At 34.1% G+C, this 12,152-nt stretch overlaps 1 protein-coding gene across 1 annotated transcript in view; it reads right to left on the bottom strand.

Moving 5' to 3' along the window:
- Window positions 1–10,010: 10,010 nt before the first annotated feature.
- gfra3 (GDNF family receptor alpha 3) overlaps window positions 10,011–12,152 on the bottom strand; it is a 40,375-nt gene continuing 38,233 nt past the window's right edge. The window contains exon 8 of the mRNA XM_073820201.1: window positions 10,011–11,600. Coding sequence (XP_073676302.1) covers window positions 11,373–11,600 — 228 coding nt within the window. The 3' untranslated portion in view covers window positions 10,011–11,372. The remainder of the gene's footprint in view (window positions 11,601–12,152) is intronic.

Here is a 12,152-nt window from a genome sequence, read left to right as displayed (position 1 = left end):
TACTCACTCTCCAGGCATCTTAAGTGTATATGACATTTTTCTTTCAGACAAATCCAATTGGAGTTATATTAAAAATTTTCCTGGCACTTTCAAGCTCTATTATGGCAATTTGGGTGTTTCTTGTCAACAGTACAAAACTAGTCCAATAAAGTGCATCCATCCTTAATGAAAAGTGCCTTACACAGCTCCAGGAGGTGAATAACGGTCTCCTGTAGCAAATAAGTTTTTGTAAGAATAATATCCATATTTAAAACATAATAATCACTTTAAACTAGTTTCCACTAACATTCGTAGACGGAAGCCGTCCCGAACGGATGACGTAAGACATAGGCATTGTGACGAACGCGAATGCGCGGTGGAAAGAACAAAACAACCATCACAAATTAGAAGTACAAAACGAGGATTTGTAAAGAAAAATGTCTGAGGATTTCGATATTAGCCAAGAGGAGACTGGTTTTCCTTTGATAAAGAAAATTTAGCTTCCTTTGCTCCTGTAAACAAACGTTGGTTTTCACAAGACTAATTTTTAATATAACTCCGATTGGATTCGTCTGAAAGAAGGAAGTCATATATACCTAGCGGCCTTGAGGGTGAGTAAATAATGGGCTGATTTTCATTTTTGAGTCAACTAACCTTTTATAATTCCTCAATGGTTGTGTGAATAACACCCTTTTTACCCTGTCAAAAACAGCTCTGTTCACAGCGATCTGTTTCGGTGCATGGCTCTTTAAATGATAATGAGGTACTACTGATGGTGCATTACCATCAAAAACAAAACTAATTGACTGCGTCCTCAGTGGCTCGATGTCGGGAGAAAATAAAGACTTACATCCAAATACAAAACACCTGTATTGCTTACAAGACATTGTTGTCGCTACAGCTGTTCGACCACAGAGAAAATGGCAAACGTACAAATGGCTGAAGGTAAATATGCTAATTAGTCATTAGCCCGTCAGCGGTTGTGGGCGGAGCCTGATCAATATGACATCATACTTCACAGAAAATCAAAATGGTTTGATAATAGAAATTTTTTGGGATTGAAAAAATGTGAGTGAATGGATTTTTATCATTGTGGCTAAGATAGATTTATATGCAAACACCATGGAAAAGAGAATTTTGCATCCAATGTCCCCGTTAATTTTGATCATTTGTGACCCTGGACCACAAAACCAGTCATAAGGGTCAGTTTTTTGAAATTGAGATTTATACATCACCTGAAAGCTGAATAAATAAACTTTTCATTGATGTATAGGTACACCATGGTTAGGATAAATACAACTATTTGAAAATCTGAGGGTGTAAACAAAATCTAAATATTGAGAAAATCGCCTTTAAAGTTGTCTAAATTAAATTCTTAGCAATGCATATTATTAATCCAAAATTAAGTTTTGATATATTTACAGTAGGAAATCTACAAAGCATCTTCATGGAACATGATCTTAATATAATGATTAATATAATGATTTTTGATGATAATTTTGACCCATACAATGTATTGTTGGCTATTGCTATAAACCCGTGCTACCTACAACTGGTTTTGTGGTCCAGGGTTACATTTATTCAGAAAACTACTCTTTATATCTTAGGGAATTTTGCATAATCTTGATATAAGAATGTTCAGATATTTACTGAAAACAAGACAAAAATACTTGCTTCCAAATTGCAGTGTAAATGAATCCACATAAAAGTAAATGTAAATTTAACATTATTGATTAAGTTGTAATGACACTCATCTATTAATTAGTTTAATTTAATTATATTTCAGTGTTGAAATACTTTCCTATTTCAGCTGAATATGCAGAGAGAACTATATGTAAGCAATTTGTAGACTGGCACAACAAAAATGTATTCAAATCTTGCTCTTTCTGTAAGTTCTGGGTGGGACTATTAGTTTTACAGACGAACAGCAGTCTTCAGACAACCTGTTTGAAAGCAATTTACGCTAGCGGTGTGCAAACACGATTGTGTTTTAATACACAAGCACGTTCCAATTCTCCAGAAATCATCAGCCGCAGATTCCATGCAGGCCTGAAATGCTTAAGTAGACTAGAGTGCTCAGTGTTGATAGTTTCATTAAAATTAACTGCAAAACAAGACAAAGGAAATCCGTCAAGCCATTATTAAAAGTGAAAATACAGTGCTCTGACAAAAAAAAAAAAGAAAAGACATAAGTGCACTCCATAAACGAAGATTAAATACAGACTATTTTGGGCATTTTCATTAGAAAAACATTAGCAGTGGTGATTAATTTCGTGCAATTGATGGTGCATTGTGGGGTGACAAACAGTGGCACACAGTCCAGTGGGCTCACAATGCAGAGCCAGAGGAGAGAAAGAGAGAGAGAGAGCGCGCGAATCAACATCAGTACAACTGAAATGAGTTTCAGTACGGGTGCCTGCAGCCGCCAAATAAATCAGTGTCCGCATACTATAATAATAAAGCTATGAGCCTACAGGGTAAACTCCTCTCTCTCTCTTTCTCCTTCCTCTCTCTCTCTCAAGCAATCTTCCCGCTCCTCTCTTTCTCTCTCCATCACGCTCGCAGCTCTCTCGCCGGGGTGCTTTTTTCTCTAACCCGTACTCTCGCTCTCTCTCCTCCACTTTCTCCATCCCTTTATCCCTTATTGTGTGTTTATCTCTTTTCCTGTCCCTTGCTCCCTGCAATCTAGCGCTCGGCGCAGAGGCTTCGCCGTGGCAGGTTTCTCTTGTGTACACAGACGCAGATGGGCGCAGAGGAAATGTTAGACTCATATTAAGCAAATCTGTGTATGGGCCAAGTCGTGGTTGTAATGCGGCACACGCAAGCAAACAGTGAAATTGTTATGGTTAATTTAGTGAGGCATCCGCCTCTCTAGCTCTGTTCCAGAACTGGGCTTGTTTTGAACGTTGGTTCACGACATGGGTGTTCCCAGGTGGCTAAGCTCGCTTAAACAGGCAAGATCCCCTTAACCATGAGTTTATTGTGGTAAAAGTCTAGTAACCATGTTTTTGTGGCATATTGTTTACCATTTGTATAACCAGTTTTACTACAAATGCTATGGTTAAACTATTGTTAGTGTAGCAAAACCATGGTTAATTTGTGGTTACCATATTTTAACTATAATAATCTTTTTTATTTTTTTATTTGTGGTAAAACCATGGTTAATTATCGTAAGGGTCATGCTGATTAACCAAGTTTATTAGTTAAGTGGTGCCTTTGAATCACCATGACCAGCACCAAATACTCTTTTTGTCTTGTTTTACCATTAAAATATATAAAAATCCTCGAAACAAGATACAATTAATTGAGGAGCAACTTTTTTTGTTTAAATGCACTGGCATTTTGTTGATTTTTTTATGCATAAATGAGTTATTGAACTGGCAATTTCTCTTATTTTTAAGACAAAATACACTCATATAACATTGAATCCTTGAAACAAGGAAATTTGAAAAACAACATTTTTAGAGAATACAAGTTCATGTAAATGTATTTTGTTAGATATTTTTACTGACAAACAAGTCAAAAAAGACTAATTAAAAAGTACTTAGAAGTTATTTTTCCAACATATTCGCTATAATTCGGTTGTTGCATTGGCAGAATTTTTTGTTGTATTTTTAAAGCATAAATGAGGTATTAAAAAGGCAATTTCACTTATTTTTAAGATGAAATAAACTCATATTACATTCAAGATTTAATCACTTTTGCAGCGTTGCTCTAGTAAATTATTTTAAGGATTTTACATATTTTACTGAAAAAACAAGACACAAAAATACTGTTTTACAGCATGTTCACAATAATTGTGTGGAAAAATACTTGTTTTCTAGTTCAAATATCTAGAGTCCTTGAAACAAGACAACTTGAAAAACAGCACAATAAAAAAAGTATTTTTTAGAGAATACATGTGTAACTTTAAGTAAATTGATTTTATTTTAAGGGTTTTTAAATATTTGTACTGACAAACAAGTCAAAAAAATATATATATAAATATATAAAAATCTTTAAAACAAGATAAAAATACTTGAAAAGCGACACATTTTTTGAGAATTGTAGTGTAGAATTATTTTGTTGTTTTTTAATCATAAATAAGTTATTGAACTGGCAATTTCACTTATTTTTTTAAGACAAAATACAGTCATATTACATTCAAGTTTTGATAACTTGTGCAGTGTTGCTCAAGTAAATTTATTTCAAGATTTTTACATATATGTCTTGTTTTCCAGTTAAAATATATCCTAGAATCCTTGAAACAAGATAACTTGAAAAACAGCATGACGGAAAATATGAAGTCTTTTAGAGAATACAAGTGTGTGACTTCAGGTAAATGAATTTTATTTCAAGGATTTTTAAATATTTGTACTGACAAACAAGTCAAAAAAGACTAATTAAAAAATCACTAAGAATGATTTTTCCAGCAATTTGGTAGTCATTTATTTTTTTCTCTTGTTTTACAGTTAAAATATATAAAAAATCTTTAAAACAAGATAATAATACTTGAGAAGCGACACCTTTTTTTGAAAACTGGAGTATATTTTATCATTGGCAGAATTTCTTGTTTTTTAATCATAAATATGTTATTGAACTGGCAATTTCACTTATTTTTAAAGACAAAATACACTCATTCAAATTTTGATAACTTGTGCAGTGTTGCACAAGTAAATTTATTTTAAGATTTATGCATATATTTTACTGAAAAGCAAGTAAAATTGTACAGTATATGCACAATAATCGTATTGTTTTTCGGTTATAATATATTAGAATCCTTGAAACTCTGCAGTTAATATTTTCTGTCATGTTTTTTTAAGATATCTTGTTTCAAGGATCATAGATATTTTAAGACTTTTTTTAGAGAATACCAGTGTGTGAAATTAATTTAGTTTCAAGGATTTTTAAATATTTTACTGACAAACAACAAATCAAAAAAGACTAATTAAAATCACTAAGAATAATTTTCCAGCACATGCACAATAATTTTCTCTTGTTTTATAGTTAAAATATTTAAAAATCTTTAAAACAAGATCAAATTACTTGAGAAATGACGCACCTTTTTATTTTTTTGAGAATTGGAGTGTAAACTCCTAAATGAGTTATCAAACTGCCAATTTAACTTATTTTTAAGAAAAATACACTGATATTGCATTCAAGGTTTAATAACTTATTCAGTGAATCAATGTATTGATTCCAGTTTAAGTATTTTAGTATACTTAGAAACATGATAACTTAAAAACAGCATGACAAAAAATATTAAGACTTTTTTAGAGAATACCTATTTTGACTTCAAGTACATTTATCTTGTTTTAATTTTTATATTGTTTTTACTGACTAACAAGTCAAAAGAGACTAATTAAAATCATATTTTTTGCACCATATGCAATCATTTGGTAGATTTATTATTTTTATCTTGTGCTTCAGTTAAAATATCTTAAAATCCTTCAAATAAGATTAAATTACTTGAGAAACAACACAGCATAATATATTAGTATTTATTTTCAGATAATAATAATTTTTAGATGTGTATTTATTATTATTTTTTGCACATAAATTATTTAAAACTCTTTAATACTCATTGGCTTAGGTTTTAATGTCTTACATAGTGTTGCTCAAGTAAATTGATCTTATTTTAAGGATTTTTAAATATTTTTATGGATTTTTAAGTTAAAAAAGACTAATTAAAACCTCACTAAGTAATTTTTGCAGCGTTTGCACAGTAATTTGGTAAATTCATTTTTTTTGTCTTGTGCTCAAGTTAAAATATCTTAAAATAAATAAATAAAATTTCTTGAGAAACAACACTGCATAAGATTAGGATATGTTTTTAGATAATATTAATTTTCAAATTTCAATTTATTTTCTTGCACATAAATGATTCAAAACTCTTTAATACTCATTGGCCCTAGGTTTTAATGTGTTTCTTAAGTAAATTTATCTTGTGTAAAGGATTTTTAAATATTCTTATGAATAAGCAAGTTAAGAAAGACACATTAAAAACTCACTAAGAAATTATTTTTGCATTGTATGCACAATAATTTGGTAAATGTATTATTTATGTCTTGTGCTCCATTTAAAATCTATCAAAAATCCTTGAAACAAGATGAAATTACTCGAGAAACAACACTGCATACGATATTAGGATATGTTTTCAGATAATACAAGTGTATTTTGCCTTGGCGCACTAGTAGTTGTTTTTTTTTTTTTACACACAAATGATTTAAAACTTTTTAATTCTCTTAAGTTTTAATGTGTTATGTAGTCTTGCTCAAGTAAATTGATCTAGTTTTAAGGATTTTTAAATATTTTTATGGATAAGCAAGTAAAAAAAACTAATTAAAAACTTATTTAAACTTGTTAAAATCATTTTTGCAGTATATGATTGAACTATTTTATAAGTTCTTAACAGTATTTAATTAAACATATTTATAATCAACATTGTTCAGCCACATCCTGGAAAATTGTACTTTAAGAAATCGGCCAAAACAAGATACTGTATCTTCATTTCAATAGCCTTAAAATGCTGTCTAAGTAGGTTTTGGAGCAGAGCTAACACTTTTGTCTCTGCCACTCGAAACTTTTCTGCAATGTGCATTTATTTAACGCATGGCTTATTTGTTTATTTTTTTTCTGAAATATTGTAATGTGAATCACTGACACCCGTGCCTTTGCTCTCCTCCTCCGATGTCACTCATTCTCTGCCTCCCTCTGTTATGGCTGGGCGGACGACACTGGCCCCCGATAACAATTAAAAAATAACAACAGCCATCATAAAGGCCGCCCGCTATTTCGACAGGCGCATCAATCCAGAGGCGCTCTCGTTTCTTCTCTTAATTAACCCTACTGATTGAGCGGGCGCGCTGCGTGGCTCGCTGACCTTGCCACGGAGGAGAAAACGTTGAGGAGCACGACGTCTGTTCAATCAGAGCGCACCCCTCTATGTTCCTCCGCATAATAGATCAGTTCACAATCTGATTGTTAAGTCATGTCGGTGTAATCGAAGGTGCTTCTTGAGAATGCCAGATGAGATATGAGCACTTTAGCTAAGCTTTCATTTCTTCCAGAGGAGAGAAGGAGGAGGAGGAGGGAGGCCGAATGTGTGCAGTAGCCCTCATGCTCTAAAAACCCATCTGGAGCGAAGTAGACGGAGGCTGCGTCTGAATAAAGTATATGCATGCTTCCCTGCAGTTAGCAATAAGACTCAAACGTTCAAACGTTTGTGGTCAGTAAGCTTTACAATAAGGTGTCATTTGTGACCCTGGACCACAAAACCAATCATAAGGATCTTTTTTTTTTACATTGATGTTTGGTTTGTTATAGGATAGGACAATATTTGGCCGAAATACAACTACACTCTTAAAAATATTGATGGTTCCATGAAGAACCTTATGGTTCCATCCATGGAATCTTTTAAATTCAGAATTCTTTAGATTTTTAAAAATGTTCTTCAAAATGGTTCTTTAAAGAACTGTTTACTGAAAGGTTCTTTGGGGAACCAAAAATGGTTCTTCTATGGCATCACTGCAAAAACACCCTTTTGGAATCTTTTTTTTTAAGAATGTATTTTAAAATCTGCAATCTGAGGGTGCAAAAAATCGAAATACTGAGAAAATCACCTTTAAAGTTGTCTAAATTAAGTTCTTAATGCATATTACTAATTAAAAATGTAATTTTACTATATATTTACGGTAGGAAATTTACTAAATATCTTTATCTTAATATCGTAATGATTTTGGCATAAAAAGAAAAATCGACCCATATTTGACCCATATAATGTATTTTTGGCTATTATACGGATGTATTTATGCTCCTTTTTTAAAATGTTCTTCAAAATGGTTCTTTAAAGAACTGTTCACTGAAAGGTTCTTTGGGGAACCAAAAATGGTTCATCACTGCAAAAACACCCTTTTGAAACATTTATTTTTGAGAGTTTATTTTAAGAACTGCAATCTGAGGGTGCAAAAAAAATCTATATACTGATCAAATCAAGTTCTTAATGCATATTACTAATCAAAAAAAGTTTTGATATATTTACGGTAAAAAATTTACAAAATATCTTCATCTTTTCTTAATATCCTACTGATTTTAGCCATAAAAGAAAAATCAACCCATATTTGACCCATAAAGTGTATTTTTGGCTATTGCTACGAATATATTTATGCTACTTAAGACTGGTTTTGTGGTCCAGGGTCACATTTGTTAACATTAGTCAATGTATTAACTAACATGAAAGAACACTGAACAATACATTTACACTATTCATTAATCTTTGTTAATGTTAGTTGAGAAAAAAATACATTCGTTCATTATTAGTTCATGTTAGTTCATGAGCTAATGTTAACAAACGTGATTTTAAAAATGCTGAAATTAACATTCTTAGTTTGTTAATTAATGTTAATGAACCTTTCTGTAAAGTGTTACCATTGTTTTTATAATATTTTATTATATTTAATCATTTTAATGTTTTATAATCAATCATGTTTTTTACTTATCAGTAAAAGTATTTGAAAATTCTTAAAACAAGATTCATTTACTTGAGGCAGTACATAAGATATTAAAAGCAATGTATTTTTAATATGAGTATTAAAGAGTTTTAACTTAATTTATGCTTAAAACTAAAAAAAAAATCTACTAGTGCAGTAAGACAAAACATATTTGTATTTTTTAAAAACAAGTCCTAATGTCTTATCCGGTGTTAAGTGGAAAAGAAAGGAGTTTTTTTTAGTTATGTCTTAATGTGTTTTTAATTAGCTTTTTAAACTTGTTTGTCAGTAAAATGCTGTTTTTTGAACTTTTTATTCATCAAAGACTTTAAATTGCAATTTTCATAAAAATATGAGCCAACACGACTGTTTGTTGATCATTAAATCATCATATTAGCATGATTTATGAAGGATCATGCGACACTAAATATTGAGTAATAATGTTGAAAATTCAGCTTTGCATCACAGGAATAAATTACATTTTAACCCTTTCAGTGGTGAGTTTAAAATATTCTAGTGGACCCCCGAGAGTGAGTTTTTTTTAAGCGACCGTTATTTTAGAACGTTCGTCCTTATTGTTTCCATGGCGACGCGTCATGCTTGTCACGTGACACAACACAGCCACAATAACACTGTATGACAGATAGATCGCTTTAATTTCGTTTTTCCTTTTTTATCCAGAATACTCACACACTTGCTTACCATGCCATGAACTATCTAATATTCCGATTCACAAATATGTGTGAATTAGTATGATTTGTCGTTTAAAACCCTATGTAAATGATGTGGATCGTGATTTGAAACGTGAGATGGGCGCGGCCATGTTTGTTCGCGCTGCAGTTCAGAGAGTCCTGTCAGCCGCGTTTACATCACGTACATTCATCCGTTTCTCCCGAAATACATGCAAGTAAGTGGCTGGTGAACTAGAAGAGGAATAGAGTGAACCTTTTAGTTACTTTGCCTATGTGTATGTGATAGAAATAAAAGACATCGGCAAATTATATTTGAATAGATGGTTATTTGCTGCTTCCATAGACCTATGTGTGTATTTTACAAACTCTTAATGTCTGGTTTTACTAGTACTTATGTGTATTTAAATGTCTGAAACCTAAAATAAGCGTTATGTGGTTAAAAACACTGCATAGTTGTGACTGTATGACAAGTGCAGAGCTCCGCACTCAATGCCAGCCAGCGCGCCAAAGCGCAGTTTGAATTTGTCAGCTGCGTGACGTCACCGAACGTTCTAAATCCCATATGTGGGACCGTACTCCCAGGGGCACAGAAATTAGAATCCCATATGTGGGACCGTACCGCTCAAAGGGTTAAAATATATTCAAATATAAAGCAGCTATTTAAAATTGTAATAATATTTCACAGGAATACTGTTTTTATTGTATTTTTGAGCAAATAATTGCAAGGGAGCATAAGAGACTACTTTCAAAAACTTTTACATATCTTACGACCCCAAACTTTTGAACTTGCAATGTATATTTAATAAAAATTGGAATAATCTAAAGAAGTATTATTTTAATAATTGATTATGACAATATTGTGTTTTTGAACAGGCATTACAATGGGCAACCACTTGCAGTCCAAAGGGGAATAGGATTCTGTGAGGCGCCCAATCTCGTATTTATACTACATACTACTGAGCATACGTCTGTCAACTGTCGAGAAGTAAGTTCAGTGTGAGTGCACCCATGTTCCCTCTCTCACTTCCAAGGACATACACGAGAGTGAGGAAAAGAAACGAGATTGAGAAAAAAGCATCGGTGTCAGCAAAAGATTTATAAGAAACAGAAAAAGCATGTGATTCTAGACTGTATGTTTTTTCTCTTGGCTGGAGGGTTTGAGTCTCTCCCCGTCTCCGTCTGTTCCTTCCCTTGATCTCTTTTTTCTATTTCGTTCCCATCACGAGTAATTCGTCCCCGTGAACACACAACAAGATAAACAGTTTGTGTTGTAAGCCATTATCTCTGTGAAAGTAAAACAACAGGCACAGGGAGAGGTACCAGGCGACAGGCGGTTGGGAAAATGACTTCCTGTTTCTTCCCCTCGGGTTCTAAACCCAGACCGGACTCCGACACCTGCTGTGCGGCGATATATTTATTTATTTAGTGTGTTTATTTCTTTATTTTCGGCTTTATTACTCATGTTTTTTCTGTTCACGGACGTGTTTTTTTATTTATGCCTCTGGTTAGAGTGCACAGTCTGTGCTGAGTCAAAAAATGAAAGCACATCGCAGATAGAGCAATAAATGAAAACCGCTTGCATCTGCGCGATCGGCTCTGCAGCAGGGCAGAGGAGGTTGTGTGTGATTAGGTGTGCGGCCTGATTCCAGAGACACGGAGGCGTGAGAAACGGGAAGATTCGGAAATCGTGCTCGACGAGTGTCGGCGAGCAGCGACGTCAAGCGAATCACGTACTTACAAACACACATACATTTTGTCTCGTTTCATACGACGACATGATCAGCGACAATAAACACGGCGGGTTTTCCGAACCCGAGGAAAGCGAATGTTTTCCTGGTTTGACTCACTTTTCTGAAGCACACTGACATTATACAATAGATACATGGCAAGACCAAATCATTCGTTCACCGTCGGCTACTGTCAGTCCGAGGAGTCGTGAATCTTCTGTGTGATTCAAATGATTCAGGCGGGGAATCCCGTTCAGAAAGAGATTCCCTAATGAACAAGCAGCTATATCTATAGCAGACCCTCTTCCCGAGAAGGAGAAAAAGAATGAATGAAAGAAGGAAAGAGGGATAGAACAGTTGTCCGCTCGTTTCGCCCTCCGATCTGTCGTTCTTGTCGTCCCTCGATGATAGAGTCTGGATGTGAGCGAGTACTTCAGGAGAAAGTGTGTTTGTGTGTTTTGTGTAAGAGTGTGCATGTGTGTGGGTGTGTGTGTGGGTGAGGGTTTCTACCCCCAGCGGAGGGCAATAAGCAGCAGGGTCGCGAGTAGGAAGTGAGGGATGGAGAAAGTGGAGGCTGAGCTGTGGACTCTTCCAGCCTCGGAGCCCAGGTTAGTGACTGTTGCCTTGTCTGAGAATGGAGGAATGATGTTGAAGCCTCCTCCTCCTCCTCCGGTTTGGTCTTCTTCTTCTTCCTCCTCCTCTTCTTCCTCCTCATCTTCTTCGCTTTCGACCACCTTTTGGAAACAGAGAAATGTGTCTTTAATGGGGGTTATGCACAGCAAACTTTTGTGAAACAGGTCACGTCGCTTCCGGTTCAGGTCTTTGTTAAATATGGAGCTGTTTTACTTAAGTTGCCTTCAAAGGAGATACCAATCATAATGTCTTTAAAAACCCTCTTTTGTGCGAACTACTTACTTCCACCATGGATTCAAATCTCAAGTTGACAGTTTAACAGCTGAGGCCAAGCCTCTGTTACTAATTTAAAAACGTCACTTTAGAATTAGTAATGAAGGAATGTTGAGTTGCTTCATTGAAAGCTTATTGTATTACTGTATTAAAAGCTCACTGTATTATGAGAGATAGAGGGACTGAGCGAGTGCAATTACCTGCATCTAATACAGCATTCATTCTTCAGCTCAATCTCATATTCACAATAAAACATTACTTTGAATGTCCGCTGAAGAAAGCGATATCTTTGTCGTACTATCCTTTCATATGTTAAGGGTGATTTCCGATGACAACGATGCTTAGTGCATTTGCTGTCTGCGTCTTACAAAGTGTTTTTG

Source organism: Garra rufa, chromosome 16, assembly GCF_049309525.1.
Source record: "Garra rufa chromosome 16, GarRuf1.0, whole genome shotgun sequence".
NCBI classification, from domain to species: Eukaryota; Metazoa; Chordata; class Actinopteri; order Cypriniformes; family Cyprinidae; genus Garra; species Garra rufa.
This window is presented reverse-complemented; position numbering and strand designations above follow the sequence as displayed.